General features: G+C 38.1%; 3 protein-coding genes across 3 annotated transcripts; 1 reads left to right on the plus strand and 2 right to left on the minus strand.

Annotated features, from left to right (window-relative positions):
- Nucleotides 1-2,307: 2,307 nt before the first annotated feature.
- fis1 (fission, mitochondrial 1) lies at nucleotides 2,308-3,659 on the minus strand. The gene is made up of 3 exons (XM_019261322.2): nucleotides 3,509-3,659; nucleotides 3,219-3,324; nucleotides 2,308-3,131 (listed from the first exon to the last, which is right to left on the minus strand). The coding sequence occupies exons 1-3, from the start codon at nucleotides 3,611-3,613 to the stop codon at nucleotides 3,028-3,030; spliced, it is 315 nt and encodes a 104-aa protein (XP_019116867.1). The 5' UTR covers nucleotides 3,614-3,659; the 3' UTR covers nucleotides 2,308-3,027.
- Nucleotides 3,660-6,446: 2,787 nt separating this feature from the next.
- zgc:103586 lies at nucleotides 6,447-9,540 on the minus strand. Its single transcript, XM_010741734.3, has 5 exons — nucleotides 9,438-9,540; nucleotides 9,167-9,283; nucleotides 8,090-8,201; nucleotides 7,947-8,004; nucleotides 6,447-6,782 (listed from the first exon to the last, which is right to left on the minus strand). Exons 1-5 carry the CDS (start codon nucleotides 9,442-9,444, stop codon nucleotides 6,669-6,671), a joined length of 408 nt encoding a protein of 135 aa, XP_010740036.1. The 5' UTR covers nucleotides 9,445-9,540; the 3' UTR covers nucleotides 6,447-6,668.
- Nucleotides 9,541-13,781: 4,241 nt separating this feature from the next.
- On the plus strand, nucleotides 13,782-19,889 carry tm4sf5 (transmembrane 4 L six family member 5). Its single transcript, XM_027287688.1, has 5 exons — nucleotides 13,782-14,292; nucleotides 15,480-15,560; nucleotides 16,551-16,690; nucleotides 17,994-18,190; nucleotides 19,418-19,889. Exons 1-5 carry the CDS (start codon nucleotides 14,119-14,121, stop codon nucleotides 19,420-19,422), a joined length of 597 nt encoding a protein of 198 aa, XP_027143489.1. The 5' UTR covers nucleotides 13,782-14,118; the 3' UTR covers nucleotides 19,423-19,889.
- Nucleotides 19,890-20,913: the final 1,024 nt, after the last annotated feature.

The following is a 20,913-nucleotide window of genomic DNA, read 5'->3' on the forward strand; positions in this document are numbered from 1 at the left end:
GGAGCTTGGAATAGAGCTGCTGCATCTGCTTCACATCGAAAGGAGCCAGCGGATGCAAAGCTAATTTCCTTGTTCATGACAACTGTACTGAGGGTTACATAACTCACCTGTTCAAATTATATCATGTGCCGTCACAGGTGATTTGTTTGAGCACCCTGCCAAGATTTCTACCAGCTTCACAGCGGCTCTTCAGAAACCTGTGGGTGACGTCACGGAAATTGCATCCGAGTTTGATACAGTGTGCTGCTAGTTAAATCCGGTGAAACCACACCCAGAGACCGTCTGATGAAACAGATGATCAGTGTACAGAGTTTAAAATGAGAGTGTTGAACTAATAAATAATGCACGATGCTTTTCCTCCAAACTTGAACTTTGCTGGATTAGTCACGAATATTTAATGTCATCGAGAAAAACCTTTCAATTTAAGTTTTTAGGGGAACATTTTTCAAGACAAATAAAGAAATGTTATGACATTATAGTCAACATGGCCAACAGTGACATGTCTAAAAATCATTTGGACCCTGCAGAAGCATATCAGCTCGATGTAAAAGCTCAAAAAGCCACTGTTGGCGTTCAGGATTCAGGATTGTTTATGTCTGCATCTGGTGCAGAATCCAGAAGACTAACAAATATGAAAATAGTGTCCAGAAATAAGATCTCTTAAAGTTTTTCAGGCTGAGGTGCTCTCTTAATAAAATAGTATGTGATCAGTACCCAAGAACCCAGTATTATGTATTACACATTAACTGCACATAAAAATGTGACAATAATCCAATTTTATTGTCCGTCTCAGTGCCTGCAGCAATATAAAGTGTCAGACAATAAACCGATGTTCTCCTGGATTATACAGTAACTTCAAATTGCTGTGTGATGACATGTATACAGGGTGCAGTTTAACCAATGCACAATGTTCCCAGACATATTCCCTTTCTTTATGGTCATTACACATTAATATCTCTCAGCCGTGCGTCCAAACCAGTGCATACTCAATGAACATTGGCCCTCGTGACTGAAACTCACTCAACCTGATCTGAATTACAGCGGCGTTGATGAATCATTGATGTTAAAGTGTGTTTAAACTGCACACGGGATGAGTCTGAAGACAAGTCCAGCTTTGGTTAGTGATTAAGTTTATAATCCGCTCCTCTGTTTGGATATTAGACTTTTTGAGTTTTCCTTCTGTTTTCCTTCACCCACTCATCACGTCGTTCACACCAAAGATTATTGTTTTCACTGATATGTCTGTCCCTGGGCAGTTTCGGTCCTGTCAGTTAGGTTAATGAGTAGCCTGAGGCTGATAACACCACACACGAGTGATAGCCCCCATAAGCCTTCCTGCTGTTAAACGGCAACTTCAATCTCTCCGGGGGTCAAGATGTTACAGATAGGCAGATAGATACTGTATTGATCATGAGGTAGATTTAGGAATCCAGTAGCTTATACGGCATGCACATAACACCAATTCATGTATGAATATAAGAATAAAAACAAGATAGGCGTGAAGGGATAGTTTAGCCAACAGAATAATGGAGGTATTAAAAATATAAGGTGATAAGAAAGTTACAGTGCAAGGATTTCTGTGGAAAATATAATATGCAAAATAAATATAAATATATAAACAAGTACAAATTCAAATAATGCATAAGGCAAATAAGGACGATCGACACGAGTGAACTAGTCCTCACATAACACGTATACACGTCTTAATGCTAAAGACTCCAACGCAGGATAATGATTACATGATAGAGAGAGTTTCCACTAAATCCTCATTGTAAATGTAATAAGAGAGTTGATAAACGGCGGCGATAAGAATTGAATTATAGGCTAGACTTTGCTCCATCAACAAAAAGGTTTCTATTAAAATGACCGTGATAATAGTTTCCGGTGGAAAATTACCGAGTATTTCGTAACAATTGAAGTCATTAGATGTACTTGTAATATCTTTTATCATGTCAGATGATAAGTTAGGCACATTAAGTTCTTACTCTTAAATAATATGTACGTTACCGGATCTGGAGCAACTAACCAAAGATAAGTTTCTTACATTAGAATATATATTAGAGACCCAAAGTATATATTTAATTAGTCACAACAATAATATATGAAATTATTCAATATGTTTTTTAACATTAGTTTATTGCAGGTCTTTAATTCCAGCTGTTTTTAGTTCAAAAGTCGGATTACAATGTACAAAACCATCTGATTTCATAGAAGAATTACAATCAGGACTGTTGAAATTGTTGTGACGTCTTCACTTCTCAAAGATCTCACAGGAGAAGCATACATGTGCGTATGACAACACAAACCTCTCAGTTCAAAATCATTTTATTTAACAAGATGGAAAACACAACCCATTAAACGCAGTGCAGGTATATGTTAAGGAAATGCATTTGAAATGGCAAAAAGGTATTCATTTAATTCATGGCAAATGGTTTTAGGAACAAATAAAAAGAAACCTTGTGTCCAGGATAAATGCAATCATCTGCTCTTTGCCTCCACAGCAGCAGCTGGACTTCAGAGTCACCGCAACCTCGCCCGCAAACAAACAACGCCGTTGCTACACGTTCTTCTGCGCCAATAACACTTAACAATGCATTTCTTTATGTCAAAAATAATTGAACAGACAGTTACAGACCCACAACTGCACTTATATAAAAGACTTTCTTTTCTTTTTTTTAAACAAAATATAAATGTCAACTTAGGAAGTTTAGGCTGAGGCGCATACAAACTAAGAAAACTGAGTTGTAATCTCGATTATTCTAATTTATTTACACAAATAATAAGAAAGTGCCATGCTATGGTGTGTGAAACAACTAAGTGATGTCGTATGTATGGTGAGTCTCAACCCTGTTAAAATATGAAAACAGGTTATTCACCCTTTTAATGTGTTGCAGTAAATATTCAACTTCAAACTTCAAGCTGTTACATCCCTCGAGCTTTTCTTCATAATGTTTTATTTTGTTTTATGCGGGGAAAGGGTCAGTGTATCAGTCCAGCAAAATGAAGACGCGTCGTCCCGTGTCCGGGTTAGGACTTAGCAGCTCCCTTTGACACGGCCAACCCGATGAGGCCCGCTAAACCGGCCACGCCGAGGCCGATTCCCCCAACAATCGCCATGCCGACCAAGCCATCTAGACGACGACAACAGGCTGATGTCAGGATTGTGGATTTACAAACAAAAGTAACAGATCATATTATATTGTTGTACTGTGACTGACCTTTCTTCAAAGCCTTGTCTATGAGTTTCTCCAGCTCCAGGGCCTGCTTGTTGCCCGGCTCGTTCCTTAGGAGAGTTCGGATGTACTTCAGGGCTCTCTCATATTCCTGAAAGAAAAGAGACGAGGAAGATGATATATAATGACCAATAACCAGGTCAATATTATCATGATGTGCTGTTTTTGTTTTGTTTTCTTCTTCTTATCATTGCCTTTTCTTTAAGTCTGCTGCATACGTTTACCGTGTGTCAAAACAAAGTATTCAAGACATGAACAGGAACGCCTCGACTCACTTTCAGTCTGTAGTTGGCCACTGCAAGGTAGAAGAGGAAGTCTCGGGAGTCGTCCTTTGACGATTTCTGAACAAGTTCTAAGACAAGAAACAAGAAAACAGACATTTATTCAAACTGTTCATTTCATAAAATCCATCTGCACTACAGCAAAGCTGTCGTATTTCTCAGTGACACAATATTTGTAGTGATACTAACTACATTTTCACATTTTCTACTGGTTTACTGATCACCTTTAAAGCTCGCCAGTGTCTGGCTGCGTGTTACATCACAGACATGCTGACACCTCCTCGGGTCGGGCCCTTCTGGCTGTTCCAAAGTCGAGGCTCGAAACTAAAAAAGGTTTTTTTGCCATCAGGGCCCCTGCCTGAGGACACGAGGCTCGCAGAACCAACAGATTCTTTTAAATCGCTTTTTAAAACACATGTGATGGCGTATTTTTAATTAATTTTTAAAAAAGTGGTGTGGTTGTATATAGATGTCTCTCTGTGTGTCTTATACTTATTTTTCATCTATTACTATTGTTTATCATTCAATTATTTGTTGTATTATTGATATATGATTTATTTTGTTATTGCCATCACCATCTTCTTAAATCTTTTGCTTTGTTTGGTTCTCGTTTGCTATTTCGTCTGAGTATCCTGTTTGTCTGTCAAAGCACTCTGTAAACTCTGTTTTTAAAAGATACTAGATAGATAGATAGATAGATAGACTTTATTCATCCCAAGCTGGAAAATTACAGTGCAGCAGCAGCATTACACACAGTGACGATAGACAACATAAGAATAAAAATATAAAGAATAAACCATACATAATAAAACATCAAAATAGCAATAGTAAATAAAATATATAGTACAAAAGTATATACAGAAAACTGGCAGTGTTGATTTGGTGCAAAGTAAGAAAGGAGAAATGTGCAATGACTGTAAATTATTACAAGTTTTTTTAAGCTGTTATTATACAGTGTCTATATAAATAAAGCTATCATTATTATTATTATTATTAATATCTTACATATTCAAGTCTATGATATCAACATCAGCCTTAATAAGCCCTGCAACATGTAGCTCTGAATGTGGTAACAGGAAAACCTCTCCTGTTTAAAATATTTTATTTATTATTCTAACATGTTTTTAATGTTGCATTCTTGTAATTTGACACTTTTGTGGTTCTTTTTGTTTGTTTCTGTGATTTGCTGTCTACTCTCATTTATTGTAAGGTGACAGAAAGGCGCCTATGAAATAAAATGTATATTGTTTGTTGTTGTTGTTGTTGTGGTTGTGGTTATTACAAAATGACCCTCCCGCCGTGCGATCCCTCTTGCTGTGTCTTGTGGTATTTGCTCCTGATCAGACACACGCATACTCAAACTTGTCTCTTTGGAGACGGCTCCCTTCGCACAGCTCACTTTTGGTTTCTTCTCTAATTTCTGTCAGAAAAAACAGAAACATTCAGAGAAACATTCAGAAAAACAGAACTTCAGGAAACATTCAGAGAAATTCGACAACAGAAACATTCAGAGAAAAGAAACATCAAGAAACATTCAGAGCAAAGAAACAATCAGAAAAACATGAATTTATGTAACACGAGTCACTTTGCTGATGTTACCCTTCATGGAATCCTATCTTTCGCCTCTGAGCTTCATAAATCCCCGCTGTGTTTCAGGTGACTCGTTTGTTAAATTAATTGATTATTTTAATTACAGCGACTCAGTTTAATCACAACGTCACCGTTAGCATTTAGCCCGGTGACGCAACAAAGTCCGACACGTCCTTTTTTAAACACTGACCGACTGAACCCGCCTGGTACAAACACAGAGAGGGTCTGTGGTGTGTCTCGTGTGAGTGTTTTTTTTTAATGATTAAAGTTTAGAGAAAGAAACTCACTAAAAGTCTCAGGAGCTACGACGTCGCTCAAACTGCCTCCATGTTTCCGGAAACTGAGCGAGACACGCCACTTTATGTCAAGTGACATCGACTTTCCAATACGTCATCGTTAGAATTCCCAGTACCTCTCCGGTACGTCATCTGATAATCACAAAACCTAATCCGAACAAGCAGACGATTCAAGATAAAACGACGTAATTAATAAGTGAGTAATGAGGACGCGAATCATACCTAACCGTCTAAGCATTCAGAACTAGGGTGCGTCTTAATAAGGCGTGATATCGTGGTAGCAAGAGGCGAGGAATTTACACAGGAATGAATAAGATAGAGTGAGAATGAGAATAGGGATAAGGTATACAGAATAATAAGGATTATAATAATGAAATAATACGCCTCAGCGAGGTACGAAGACTAATGCGGCGCGGGAATAAGAACAGCATAAGAAGCAGAAGAAGAAGAAGGAGAGGACGCAGCACCATGTATAATATATAAGGGCGCGGAAGAAGAATACAAAGAAGCGAGGAAGCAGGAATATAGAACAAGAAGCATAAAGGTGGAATTATAAAATACATACTAATGGATCATAATGATAATATACAATACACTCATAATCAAACAAATACTCCTGATACTAGTGATATATAATAATAACTACGAATGGAATAATACCAAGTGATAAACTACTAAAAATACACTGATCCTCTGATAACAATAATACTATGATAATTATGTCGATAAATAATTCATGAATGATAACAATAATGATCATTACATAAAACATCATAAGAGTAGTAATACGACCTAGCCAACATCTTACTCTTAATGATACTACGAATCTATTCAAAATAATGAACTAAGTAAGAATACAATTAAGAATAATAATAATCGTTACTTAGAGTTATAGCTTATTGTGTTTATGAAAAAAACGTAAAAACGTTCATGCATAATGGGATCATTAATAAATAATATATAAATAGTAATAGTAGTAGTTCAAAAGTAGCTTTTTTATTGCATATAAATGCTTGCAGTTTACTTAAATGTTTTTTTGTTATATTCTGTCACATGTCTAAATGTTTTAAATATTTAAATTTAAATTACGGGATGCTTTAATTTCCCTTGAGATCAATAAAGTATCTAATATTACTCACACATGTTGGGGCGGGCGGTGAGTTTTATTGTTTATCTCATTTGCAGTGTTGCCAGAGCAAAAAGACATTGCAGTTAAAAAGTAACAAAGGAACTAAACAGTGGTGTCTAAGGATGCTGCTGAGGCTTCATCAGTTCTTTGTGAGGTGCGCTGGGGAAAAAGCGAGAGGCAACAGTTCACTGAGGCTGGTTTGTTTGTAAGATCCATCCGGCTTGGTTAAGTATACAGTCCAGTCTGATCCAAACTGGTGAGAGAGATACACATATGTAAGGTTTACATAGAGTCATAGCACCCACAAAGTCACAAACAAATCACATTTTTAATACTTAAAATTCTAATTTTGCAATTTTTTTGTGTCGTTAGAGTTGAATGAGGTATTATGGTATGGAGTCCCCAAGAAAACAATTCTATACCTGGGCAATATAACAGATGTGGTGCTGAAGGAAGATAAGATAAGATAACAAAGTTCACAGCTAGTAGGCCATCACGAGAAAATGGCTTGTTATGGACCCACCCAGACAGAGAGAGTGGGTTTCATATAGTACAACAAAGATTCACGATGAAATAGGTTTAAACATCAGCAGTGTATAATGTATAATTTTATTGATAACAATGTAAACTGATGTATTAAAGTGTTATGTCAATGATACAGTAAAATGTATTACTGGGTGTGAGCTGTATGAACTCTGTGCAGTTTTGTTTTGCTTGTATATGTATAAAAACAATAAAAAGTGGGGAAAAAAAAGGTCAAGGTCAAATTCGCAGTTTAATGGCGAGTCTAAAAATACTGTGTCACTCCACACGTGTTGTTCAACCTCCTCAAAAACCACAGAGGTCATGACCTCAGTGATCTATAGCTATGACCCTGACTGCAGTATACAGAATACACGTCTTATGTTATATTTGTTTTGTGTTTTTTGTCAATTTTACATTATTTTCTCATAGGTGTGCTCTAAAGCCAACGAGCCATTGATAGATTTGTGGTCTTAATCATGATTTTAAGAATAAAAAATTAAAGTTTGCTATTGAAATAGCTGAATTCAACCTTCTAATTCACTCCAACTTCTAATCAATTTACCGAACAATGCTGCTCTACTTCATGAGGAAGCTACAACTTTTTACTGTATTAGGTTATTATTATTAATGTTTAACGTGCCTGTAAAATACAGTGGCTCCTGCAATACCCAGATATGGGTAATAAGGAGATACGGGTGTTGTTAATGTTTTCTGGTTTACTAACTGCACTAACTACATGAATTCAACCTGTTTTAAACACACTTTGACTTAGTTTTACCTTGTTTAGAAAGCCGTGTTTCAGGACAGAATAATAGAATTACAGCTTGTTTGCAGTGTATCACTTTCTGATCACAGCGTAATGTTTGTGCTGGTCATAAAAGCGCCGTCTCACCTCCATAAGAACCTGCCGACACGCTCCACACGGCCCAACGAAGCGGTCTTTGATGTCACTGCATGGAATAGAGGGAGAGAAGATAAACGCACGGGAATATGCGCCATGTGTAACTCTTAATGTCGTTATTCTGAGTGTGTCACCATGTCACAGCGATGGCGGTGAACTGTCTGTGTCCCTCCACCACGGCCCTCTGGATGGCTGTCCGCTCAGCACACACTGTCAGACCGTACGAGGCGTTTTCCACGTTACAGCCTGAAAACACAAGGTTTGATCTTTATGACTTGTTTACATGAACCTTTTTTTTTAGAGTTTTCTCGAAGTATGAAAAGGAAAAACGGCACCTCTCAGTGTTATATTGCTATATTTGACATTATTTATTTATTAATACTGATGCATGTGTGTATACGCAACAACATTATAATACCATAGCCGGTTGAGGTGGAGCTTTTTTCAACTAAAAATGATATATTCAACAATTCATAATTCACCTCAACTAAGATAAGATAAAAGAACAGCAGAATATTAATAATTAAGAGCATGTACTGTGTACAAATTGAGGGATAAGACCATGTGCTGTGACGAAAGTTAAAAGGACGAAGATTTAAATTTTGAAAACATAGAAAATTGGGTGGCTTGTGTCTGCAGATGACAACATGTAATACAGTTATGATTATATAGAATATATGTACAGAGATATTAGATTAGATATACTTTATTTATCCCACCACGGGGAAATTTACTTGTTACAGCAGCAAGAAAAGTGTAGCATACACTGTGCTTTAGAAATATAATTTTTTTATGTCATTTCATTAAGTAAAGATACCGAAATGTCAGAAAAAGTAGAAGTAAAGACTGTTTCCAATAATACTAATTAAGGAACCTTAATTAGTCACACTGATATCACCTGTGTGTGTTCACCCATGTCAAAATGGAAAAGATCCATTATCACAGTGTTATTACAGCACTTATTAACATATGAGCAGAGTTTTACTGTTGCAGCCGGCTTAAGTGGAGCTCATTTCAACCATATTTAATGAAGTGCTGATTGTTTAACGCGTCATATTTTTTAATTGTATATTATAATCAGCAAAGTAAGTGAAAAAAAAGCAGAATATTTCAGTATAAAGTAGCACACAGTAAAGCTGAGCTGCAACTCTCAGTTAATGAAGAAGAAGAAGAAGAAGAAGGAGAAGAGAAGTCACCTGTTGGGTTATTACCTGTAATTATAGCGCCATCTGCTGTTAGTATGGCAGCACCGACAGGGAACCGGCTGTATGGACAGTATGCCATGTCCCGGGCCTGCAGGCACTTTGAAACCAGCTCTTTGACTGTATCTGCGGGTAACACACAAAGAGTGAACAAACAAACAAACAAACAAAAACAAGGATACACAGCGTTTGTAATGAGACATGTTTTAAAGGAGAAAGGTTTGTAATGAGGAAAGTGCCAGAGGCTTGGACAGAGTGTGACACAGAGAGGTGGACTTGCCTGTCATTGCAGAAGACTATTCTGGACAGCGCGTATTGTTTACCCTCACGTTATTGGCTGCTGCAGGGGAGCGTCATCGATCACTTTGGGATGTTTGCGACCAGATTTGACTTTTGTCAGAAGATTTTTCTCGCGAGAAAAAAAAAAAAAGTGGACATTGACCAAAATCAAAACCGCCTCGTAATCTAATTGATGCGCCTCTGCGTGACGTCATAATGGCAAAAAAAACGTCCACCGTGACTACAGAGCTGGAATAAAATAAAATCAGCATTATTACTTATTTTGAACACAAAGAAAAGAAACTATGTATTATTGTCAACCTCTATATTTTATTAGAGAAATTTCACATCCATAAATGTAAATGTCAAGATCCATCAACCATCATTTAGGCTATTTTTGAATGAAGTTGATTATTATTTGAAGTCTCTTAAGTTAATCACTATCTATAATGAATATTCATGCAGATATTTTCAACCAATAACCTGTCACAACAGTTATAACCTGAACTTTATCTATATGTACGATTACAAGTCTGTCACATCTAAGTTTTATTTTTGCTTTTTCCTTTTGATCCTTATTATACCATCATGTAACTATGCTGGTGCTATGTTACTATTGTACAATGTGAACTAGTATTCTTTATTTATAATATTTATAAAAAAAAACTACAAAGTTGGGACAAAATTATGTTGTTACAACTTTTTATTTAAAGCTGACACAAACAGAGCCGTGAAGCCACGACCGTAACTACAAGCATCCATGGATTTGAATTGTTTCAATTAAGACGTAGTATGAAATGTATAAATTGTAAAATATATCTTGAAACCTAAATACGAAAATGAGGAGGAAACGAAAAAGAAAGAAAAGAGAATTTAATGGACGTCTAGATTGTCCACATGTTGTAGCTATTAAATATCAATGTTACAAAACATTTGACCATTTATTGGAATTTTAAGTTTTACACAAGTCTCTGTGATTAAATATAGGAAGTGTGCACGGCTCCTTCAGAGTCAAGTCCATACAAATAGATCAAAGAAATCCAGCCCAGATCAATATTATGCAAAGAAAGTGAAAGTAAAATAACTTTTATTTACTGAATCTCTAGAACTGAAGCATTTAAAAGAACCAAAGATTGGATTGGATTTTAGAGGGTAAATGTTGCTTGTTTGTACACAAACTTTGGGTTTGAGGAAACAAGAATTTCCCAGCCAAATAGGAAAAACTTAAAGATACATCCTTATGAAAACCTAAACCCATGCCTCATACTCTCCCATTAAAGTCTTGGTTTGCTGGTACAGGAGTCATGTTCACATAAAGCATTAATCCTTTGCTAAATTTGCCCAAAACGACAAAAACTGAAAAAGTCTCCCAGACTGCGTTCCAAAAGGCGAATGTGTACAAAGTCTTGTTGCAGTAAAGACCATCAGCTGCTGTAGCATCATAGTTGGGCTGATAGACTGAGAAGATCCACACGTCCCCTGTAGGTGCACAAGACAAAAACATTCAGTTTTTGTTTGATTACAGGCTGTTTAAAAGAAAAAATCTGTGATGTTTTCATGCTCACCTGCCACGATCCATATGAAGACAAAAACACACATTAAAGTCAATAGGCAGGCTTTGAAACCCTTTGGCTGCTCCCGTAGCTGGCTCTCACATGGGAGTGTCACAAGTTGCACCATGAGCAGTTGTACCAAAGCCAGACCTAACAGGTAGTTGGGAATGTTTGGTTGCTGAGGGCAGTCATTGAAATACACAGCACCTGTAGATAGATTGTGACCAGAGCAATGTGTGGTTACAAAACTGAGGTCTGTTAAATGACAAAACATACTAAAGAAAGAGTGTACAGACCAAAGATGGCTCGCGTCAGAATCACAACAGCCCGTACTACTGTGGCTGCAACTAGAGCGATTTAAAAAAAAAAAGTCAGATTCACATAGGTAATGTGAGATTAAAAGCATATTTTGAGTCATGCATAACCTTTTTACATTTAAAAAAAGTTCTATACAAAGTCATACTCACCTGATATTCTTGGTAGTGTGGGTGGTGGCTGCACTACTTGAAACTGCCATACAGCACCCATAGTTACTGTCACTGGGCGACCTGTAGATGGGGCTAAAGAGTGGCCATATGGACTGGTTATTCTTTCACAGTTTATGCACTTGATAACATAATGTCCTCTTTTCTAGAAATTATAAATGACAGAACACATTTTTAATGTTTTATTGAACCTGTTTTAGGATAAAGCACCATGAATGCAGGAAATCCTGTCTGTGGAGATCATGATCGTCTGTCCAAACATTTGTGCCATCCATTAAATAGATGATAAGATATTACACAGCAGAAGTGAAAACTTTGATGGCCGTGCTAGAGGAAAAGTTGAAAAGAGGATCTAACCCCTGGGGAGCTTGAATATCTTTCACGACAATCGATCCAAAAGTTGTCAAGATACTTTACTCTGAGCTAACCTCATGGTCCTGCTTCGGGTTAATTTGGGGTTTCACTGAAGTCAGTAGGATTCATCCACTGGTGATCATGAAAGTCCACACAAAATCTCATCCAACTTTGTCGAGAATGAAGAATCAAAGTGATTGAACAGACAACTGACATTTACATCCCCAGAGCCATGAAGCCACGGCCATAACTAAAAGCATCCATGGATTTGAATTGTTTAAGAAGTCGTATGAAATGTAAAAAATATATATATACTTATTGTTATGTTTTTATTATTGTTTTTATACTCAATGCAGAAGTGAAAGTGAGGGTGACAGTTTCTGCCAAACCTTGGTTAGTCTCGTGTTTTGGTTAGCAAATCTAAAAAATTTGACCGTTTATTGGAATTTTAATGTTTTACACAAGTCTCCGTGATTAAATATATGAAGTGTGCACGGCTCTTTCAGAGCACAGGTACACACAAATAGATCAAAGAAATCCAGTCCAGATCAATATTGTTTAAAGGTGACAAATTACTAAACTAAACTATTGTTTTACTCCATATTTGAGAGACCAGCATATTTTTTTAAGTAATAGTTCACTTCACCTGACACAGGTTGCAAACATCATCATCACATAGTTTAAAGTTTTATCGAGAACACACTTGCCTGCCATTGTAGATCAGAAAGCTTCCTCTCCCTCAGCGCTTTGTCAAATGACTTGAGTGTTTGAGACACTTACAGGAACAAGTGGGGATTTCTACAAGCTGATGTTTTGATGCTGTGGTCAACAATGAACAGGACGGGCTTGTTATTACGTAGGATGGCACTTCATGTCATGCAAACTATGCAAAGAAAGTGAAAGTAAAATAACTTTTGTTTTTTTTATTCACTGAATCTCTAAAATAGAAGCATTTAAAAGAACTAATATCCCCTAAATGAATAACTTGAGAATGGATTTTAGAGTTTGTACACAAACTTTAGGTCTGTGGACTCGTTGAGGTGAAGTGCAAAGTGTAGACTCATTGCATTTTCCCCAAACTCCACAAGACAGGGCTTTAAGAGGAGGAGAACATACAGGAACCACATTAAGGCCCTCATCCTCAGTGTATATAATGCTTGAACCAGACAAACGTGCCAAAACCTCATTTCCAAACAGTGAATCTGAGACGTTCAGGGACCCTAAGTGGTTTGGGGGGGCTTCGGTAGTTGTCTATGATTCAGCCTTTGTTGAGTAAACTAAACATAACATGACATGGCTGCAGATGTAAATATGGGAAGAGAGCCTTTTTGTTTGTGGTATATGCACATCTCATGTCATGTAATTAAGTTAGTTCAGTTTCAGTTTGCTGTGTTGTGTCGCTCACAAAAGTATTTAGATAAATAAATAACACGCTATTTTGATATCCAGAAACCTGCAACTTGTGTCCTGCTGCTCCGTGCCGATGTAAAGCAAATACAAAAATTAATAACTAATACGTTTGTTACAGTATAGTTTGGTTGGTATCAGAAATACACAGAATGACAACACTATTAAAGCCGATAAATAAGAGCCGAGGTGACATTAATAGGACTAATTTGGCGGCAGATTGTTTACATACTCCTCATATCTAAGGTGTTATTGTTTTCTTACGGTGGGAACAGTTGAGTCTCTGTAAGTAATATCATAAAGACTTAGATTCTGAGCTTTTATTAGGTAGAGCTTGTGTTTGCATTAGTCCATAAATAGAACAAACAGCCTGTTGTAATCATGAGCAGGTATCAAAGGGCGTCCAACTGCACATGGAGCCCTCTAAACAAACACACACACACACACACACACACTCTGATACCTCCATCCATCCTGTGCTTTTACATTTGTTTAGGTTTAATGATTATCCTGCGTTTTCACCTTGATGTATGTGTAGAAGAGCAGACCGCTGAGGATTTTCATTTTTATCTGAGACCTATGAGAAGATACACGGGTCTGAAATCAGATTACAGGCAGCCACACCAATACTTGGCCTTTGTCCCCTCGCTCCTTCCTGCTCTAACTGTCACTGTGTTTGACTTTCACCGTGAGAGAGAGGAGAGTTACTCACTCGTACACCTCCCTTCTTCTTTTTTTTTGCATCGCCCACTTTTTCCACTAACTTCCTTCTGACTTAAACGGAGGAAAAGTTGTAGCGAGAGAAGAGAAAGAGAGGCAGCAGCAGAGGCAGCAGCAGCAAATAGGAGAATAATAATAAAAAAAGAAGGTAAAAAAAAAAAACATGTGTTGTACAGGACAATGTGCCCGTGTGGTGGGCCTGATCCTGCTGCCTTCAGCGTTCATCTGCATGATCGCAAACCTGCTGCTGTTCTTCCCCGACGGGAAGAACCTGGACAGTGATCAGATCTCCCTCCAGGTCTGGCTCATGGGGGGGTTCATCGGAGGAGGCCTCTTTGTGAGTAATTCAGTATACTTCTATAAGTCTGGTTTGATGTTTTACTGTTTGTTTTATTGGGTTTTTAAAGGGTCATTAACTCCGCTCTGTGTAAACTTGTAAAATCAAATTGCTTGCTGGTATAATTTTGTCAAATTATTCTAATTTTGGTTTATTTACAGTCATTTCTATTCGGATTTCTTCTTCACTAAGGCCTTACCTTTCACTTCTCGTGAGCTATAATTATTTGATACCCAGGTACCAACTGTACCTTTCCCAGTTTATAGGAGAATTAAGCTGTCAATCAAAGTCCAGACTGACAAAACTTTACTTTAAATTCTAGTTAAAAAAACATGTCATGCTGAATTACAGAGAAACATGAGTCAACGTACAATACACCTTTGAAACAAATAGATAATATAACGGTATAATTCTGCAGTGCTTGTACTTTAGTATTATTCATTTATTACATTATTGTAAATATGACCTTATTTTCCTCCATGGGTCATTTAACTTTTGATATTTTTGGTCTATTTTGCTGATAATTTTACTTTATTTTACTTAAATAACATTTACAGTACTAGACTTACTTGTAATATAATGTAGTGTGTTTCTTTTACCTTGTATTGCTGCTTAGAACTGAGTAAAGTACACACAGAGTATGTGTATAAGTCTATATATATATTTTTTTTAAGGAGGACTTTCATGGAAACTTTTTATGACACTATTGATTTCAGAGATTACGACACTGTCTGATTTCCTGTTCCTCCTCACGCACAACACACCTGATTATTTCCAGGACAATAAATACTTGACAAACATGCAAACTCATAAATGGATCAGAGAGACCTTTGAGTCTTGTAAAAGTCCCTTAATCGCTGTGATATTACAGTTTGGAACAGCGAGCAGGAAGTTAGATTTCTCTCCTTTTCCCATCTGTAACTGTGTGGATGTCATTGCCTGCTGGGATGAGAGAGTAAAACTCGATTCAGGATCCTCAAATATTTGATTTGAGAGATAAGAGAACACACATTTAAAAGCAAATTGTAAAGGCAGACGTGTGTGTGCATAGCCTAAACACACACACACACACACCTTCCCTTACTTTTTAAATTCTTGGTCAAACTCGTATTTAAAAAAAAACTAAAAGGTGACACATCTCTTGTGACGTCTTCCTTGATTAATGACAAAAACATTCTCTGTTTCAGATGCTGTGCCCGAGCTGCTCGGCTATCAGGGCCGGGGGCAAGGGTTGCTGCGGAACAGGTTGCTGTGGTAACCGTTGCCGGGTGAGCAAAGTCATTTAGGACATTTACATCAATGCGTCAGTGTGGAGACAGGGCTGATAGTGACGGGCTGTAAAAGGCAGAGGGCAGGGCGTTGTCATACCAAAGATGGAAGAACAAATCAATAATAATCAGCAATACACCACCATATATGGTTATTATCAGATTACATTTACTGTACTGTGAATTATTATTCAAAGCCAAAAGTAATTATTAAGTGTTTTTAGAGAACCAAGGATCTCCGTAACAGCGTGTGAAATACTCACTTCTCTTTAAGTGTCAGGAACTAAACTGCTAATCGACTCGTTGTCGCCAATCAACAAAGAAAAGCAGCCTTTAATTTGTGTGTTTTATTTTGTTAATTTGAAGTTCTTCTCATTGATATTCATTTAATAAAATATAGTTTTCGTATTTGTTTGCGTTGAGCGTGAAGGTTTCTTCTCCAACCTGAAAATCTTAACTAAAATTCCACTTACTTGTTATTCCAGAGCCTTTCTACCACATTTCAGGGTCTTCCGACAGTCACCCTGAGGATCTCTGATGAGGAAGAACCTGAAATGTGGTAGAAAGCCCTGAATGAAACTTGTTAGTGGACCTCATGAGACCATGAATCTTGTATTTCTTGAGCCAAAAAACCTCATCTGTCATCTTGTCCTTTAAAATATTAATAAAGCAGCTGTACTTCCACTTTGTTGTATTTAATAAAGACACCACTTGTATCTTCAATTAGATTATTTCCATTAGATCTTTCCACCACTGCAGCCAGGCTGTCTGTTTTAAATCACCTCATGTCAGGTTGATATTTGCGCAGTCACTGGTCTTAATAAAATCCTCAAAGCGTGCCATAGACACCATGTAAGACAAGAAAACAATGACAGATAAGATAAAAATCCTCAGAGAAGGAAGAGGAAACCACATTTTAGGGCTTGTACATGCCAGTAGTTCACATACTCGAGATAGCAAATAATAATATAAAGCTATGCTCTCTTTCAGATGTTGAACTCTGTGTTCTCTTCTGCTTTCGGACTGGTTGGAGCGATCTACTGCACCAGTGTGGCCTCAGCCGGTCTGGCTATTGGACCCAAGTGTCTGGTGGAGGGTAAATGGACGTACCCCTTTGAAGATAACAGCGCGTGAGTGTTTCTCACAAAGTAAATACATCACTTAGACACACTTCGGTGTCTGAGTGATGTATTTACTTTAATTGTCTTTGTCTGAAGCTGCAGAGAAGTTTCAGTTCTTGAATATAAGGCAATATTTTTTAAAATCCAGCAGGTGGCAGACTGAACCAGCACACAGAATAAGCTGCCACTTCATCATGTGTTAAGTTACAGATCAAATTCATGTGAGGAGCAGTCGCTGTGCTGTACTTTGTCTACCTAATGCTGCAAGTTCAAACACAATCGGCCCTATGGATAAAAATTTACAAGATCTGGCAGCTCATATTATCCCAATCAGCTGATAGAGTCCCATCACGCCACGGAGGGATAATTGTTCATAAATATGAGCATGTTGTTAATATGTAGGCTGTCCATGCAGCAGCAGGTTAAAGGGCGCCGGGGAGGGAACTGAGTATGATTACACAATGCACGTTAGGATATTAATATTCAACCTCAGATTGTTCCTTCCTCCAGCAAACCTCAAATTTCCCCTTTTTCTGTTTCTGTTTTTCTACATGCACCGTGACTTTAGTCATTCAATATGTCCAATATGTTTACTTTAAACTGAGGAAACTAATATCTTAGAGCTAGTTTATCTGATACCTAACCTTGCATCATTTAGTTTGGAGACTATTATGGTGCCAACTTAGCCAGATCCTCCTACGCTCCAAAAGAAAAACATTTAGTTGGGGAAAAAAGGTTTGATAAATATAAATCAACATTAGACAGGTAATGGAAAATAGTTTGAATCCCTAATCTCTGACACGAAAGCATCCTATCTATTAGTGTTATCAAACTGAAAAATACTGGACTTAGGTCTTTTCTCTTAAATTCATTCACATGACACAAGGTCCATTTAGGAGCTTTTGATCATATCGCATGGCCTTCAGCAGAGTTAGGAGTTTTCCCAGTTGTGTTTCCAATCTTTCTTTCAGGACTTATATTTCGGGAAATATGTCTATTGGCTTCTCTTGTAGAGAGTTACATGAGAAGATCGAATGAGTGGCGTTAATATTCTCATCTAACTCTCGGGAAGAACGTTAAAAAAGTGTTTTTTTCTTGAGCTTTCCACTCTTGATCATTTTATAACCATCAAGAACTTTCTCTCACAATTCCTCTTTTATATTTTCCATGTGCTTTCCTTCTCTACGCCTCACTTGTTCCACTCACCCTCTTACTGACACATTTTTCTTCGACCCAGTCATCACTCTTTTTTTCTTTCCCCCTGCACTCTGTGTGTCTTGGACAGTCCTTATTGTTGTTCTCTCTCTTGCAGAGGCAATGTCAGCTACATTACAAACCAGACTCTGTGGACGGTCTGCGAGTACCCTAACAATGCAGTGATGTGGCACGTCGTCCTGTTCTTCATCCTGCTGGCCATGGGGATGATGCAGCTGGTGCTTTGCGGCATCCAGGTGGTCAACGGCTGCATAGGGTGCATCTGCGGTGACTGTCGTGACAGCAAAGACAGAGGTGAACAAACCCCCGAAAGTCTAACTTCAGGAGAGGGTGCCATGCAAATCTTTTGAATGACGCAGCATTTCTGAGGTCGTGAAAGCTACACAGAGATTAAGAAGTGGCAATAAAAGAAAGGAAGCAATAAAATCTGAAACAATTTTATCAAACCGGACCAATGGGAAGGAGAATGTTCTGTACGAATGGGCTCGGGGTTGTGGGAGTGAGCCTTACAAAGGCTTCCTACAGTGTTGTTTCAGCGCTGTTTTGGTTGCAATTGTGGATTTCTATCAGCTCTGCCACTGATGGAGGAAACAGGAAAGGGAAAAAGTTTTGTAGTTTTGATCCTGTTTTGATAATACGGCTTCGAGGAAGTTGATAGACGGCTGGGAATGTAGTAAGAGCTGCGACATTAAACAGGAACATTGATCTGCACTCAGTTACAGGAAGAGTTTAGACATTTCAAGGCCACATTTTGTTGTCTTCACACTTTTATATTGATTAAACAACAAGAGGGTAATTAGTAACAGTTAATTAGCGATGCTGGTTGGTGGATTTTGTTACTTTTGGACAGAGACCAGCCACTAGCCCACCTTAAATATAATAGGTGGTACCAATTCTCTCATCTAACTCTGGGCAATAATTTGTCAGAAATGTCCGTTGATTATTAATTGACAGATGCGAACACATAAAAATCCAGACACATGGAGAGATTTAAGGTCAAAAAGCCAACAGAAGTAATCGATTACAATACAATTCAACCTTTGATGTTCATAAAAATGCTCAGGATGCTTCCCGCGTCGAAAGTCGTCCTATTACCTGAAAACACGTCCTACTTTTTTTTGATTATATCTGGTTCAGGTTCAGTGGAAATAAAACATATTGCGTACATGTACTTTTGAACAGCAGGTTGAAGATTAAGCTCAGGTTTAGCACATGGTTGAACGTATAGTGAGGAGTGCTAAAAATATCTTGCTTGACTTGCATACTTGCATTTCGTACGCGTACTAATAAGTGACATAGGTTGATCTTAAGGACACAGTAGTTACCCTACAAGCATTGTAGTATCTAAAATGTTTTTTTATCATCGTACTATTTGGAATATTTGTCAAGAAATCAGGTTGTATCAGTTATGTATACACATTAACACGATGCTCTCATTGATTAACAGCCCTGTCAGTCATCTGAGAGCTCGCTTCCTGTCCCCAAACGTTAAATTAACATGTGACTTCTGTCCCGTTGCAGAGTGAAGAAGATCGTCCGGGTTGTGACCCGTCTCCACGAGGGCCAGGAGACGTTTCTGCATTATTATTTGCTGCCAGAAATTTCTCTCTGTGAAACATGAATCTGTGTCTTTGATGGATGTTTTGTAACATATCAAAGACTTACTCCATTAATGTGTAAATTTTATTCAAGCTGACGGTTTGTGTGTTGTTGTCGACTGACTTATACTTGGTTGAATGCCTCTTTAAAATAATTTAAAACGTCATTTCACTGAACTCCACGTGGGACAAAAAAGGATCAAAGCGTAATTGTAAATAATTTTTTATGTTTGTTTTATGCGCTGTGTATATCAGTCGCATGTGACGACGTGACGACATGGGTGGATGAATTTAAAGATGACGTACTATTTCCATGTGTCTTTATGATTTAGGATTTTTGCAGTTGCGATCACTTCCGTGCGACTTTCAACATTAAAAACACATTTTCTCGATCAGTCTTCGCCTGATCTTTGCCGCTCTGCACGCACGCTGACATTAACAACTGTGCAACATCTGTGTCACTGTATAACTCGGAGAACTCGTGCAGAACGGGACTTTCTGTCAATCGCTCACCTCATGCTGTGCCCATGCAGCCAGACAGCCAGATCTAACAGGATTATTGTGTGTGGAAAACCAAGGTCAAAGGTCAGAACGCCCCCTGTGGACACTGCGAACACTGCAGCTGCATAAACGGCACGCAGTCTGGACCTGGTAGCATAGGTGCGGGTTAAGCTTATAATCTTTCGTTGCCATGGGAGCTGCTTCGTGATAATAGTTACCTAACTTTAAAGTTAAAAGCCTGTTGCAGAGCTGCACCCAGGTAAATATAGTCCCTGCAGTGAGACCAAGCTAAAGCCAAATCTCTGTCAGAACAGCTGAATACACTTGAATGTTCTTCACCGGCCTCATTGAGTCAATAATCAGAAACACCCTGGTTCCAAATCTTTGCTTCAACTGTTTCTCAAACTCCTGTGTTCATTTTCACAACAACAAGGAGGCCGACTTAAATAGCTGTGGAAATAAGGTCCCGCGACCGCCTCAGCTAACTGATTGGCCAGCGCAGCTCTCTTATATAATGCACAGCAGCACAAAGCAAGGAAGGAGCAATAAGTGAGAAGGATTTGGAATAAAAGAATGGTGGGACAAAGGGAGGAAAACGGGAAGGGGGCCCAGTCTCGGTCACTTCTCATGCAAATCGTGGCCCCCGTCTCTGAAAGACTCTGGAGTGGTGTTATTTAATGTCCTGGTGGACAAACACTGATGTAAGCACATGCATGCATGCACCGAGGGAGACTTAAAAGAGACAGAGAGAAAGAGAGAGAGAGCGATTCCTCAAAAAAATGAAGGGAAGGGGAACAAGAAGGAATAAAGCAAATAAAAGGACAATCACTGGAGCGCAAAGTTCTGCTGTATTCTCTCTCTTGTGTACTCAGTTAGACCCTGAAGTGAAGCCATTATTTGGAAATGTACCCCCTTCCC

The sequence above is a fragment of the Larimichthys crocea genome, chromosome XIV (genome assembly GCF_000972845.2).
Source record: "Larimichthys crocea isolate SSNF chromosome XIV, L_crocea_2.0, whole genome shotgun sequence".
Taxonomy (NCBI): domain Eukaryota; kingdom Metazoa; phylum Chordata; class Actinopteri; family Sciaenidae; genus Larimichthys; species Larimichthys crocea.

Coding starts and splice junctions, on each gene's coding strand:
- zgc:103586 (XM_010741734.3), bottom strand. Junction 8,202..9,166: donor AGATGGCGCTATAATTACAG/GTAATAACCCAA, acceptor TTGTGTTTTCAG/GCTGTAACGTGGAAAACGCC. Junction 6,783..7,946: donor GTCGGCAGGTTCTTATGGAG/GTGAGACGGCGC, acceptor CTCTCTCACCAG/TTTGGATCAGACTGGACTGT.
- fis1 (XM_019261322.2), bottom strand. CDS start 3,613: ATGTCTGTTTTCTTGTTTCTTGTCTTAGAACTTGTTCAGAAATCGTCA. Junction 3,325..3,508: donor TGGCCAACTACAGACTGAAA/GTGAGTCGAGGC, acceptor CTTTTCTTTCAG/GAATATGAGAGAGCCCTGAA. Junction 3,132..3,218: donor AGACAAGGCTTTGAAGAAAG/GTCAGTCACAGT, acceptor GTCGTCGTCTAG/ATGGCTTGGTCGGCATGGCG.
- tm4sf5 (XM_027287688.1), top strand. CDS start 14,119: ATGTGTTGTACAGGACAATGTGCCCGTGTGGTGGGCCTGATCCTGCTG. Junction 14,293..15,479: donor TCATCGGAGGAGGCCTCTTT/GTGAGTAATTCA, acceptor TCTCTGTTTCAG/ATGCTGTGCCCGAGCTGCTC. Junction 16,691..17,993: donor CCCTTTGAAGATAACAGCGC/GTGAGTGTTTCT, acceptor TCTCTCTTGCAG/AGGCAATGTCAGCTACATTA.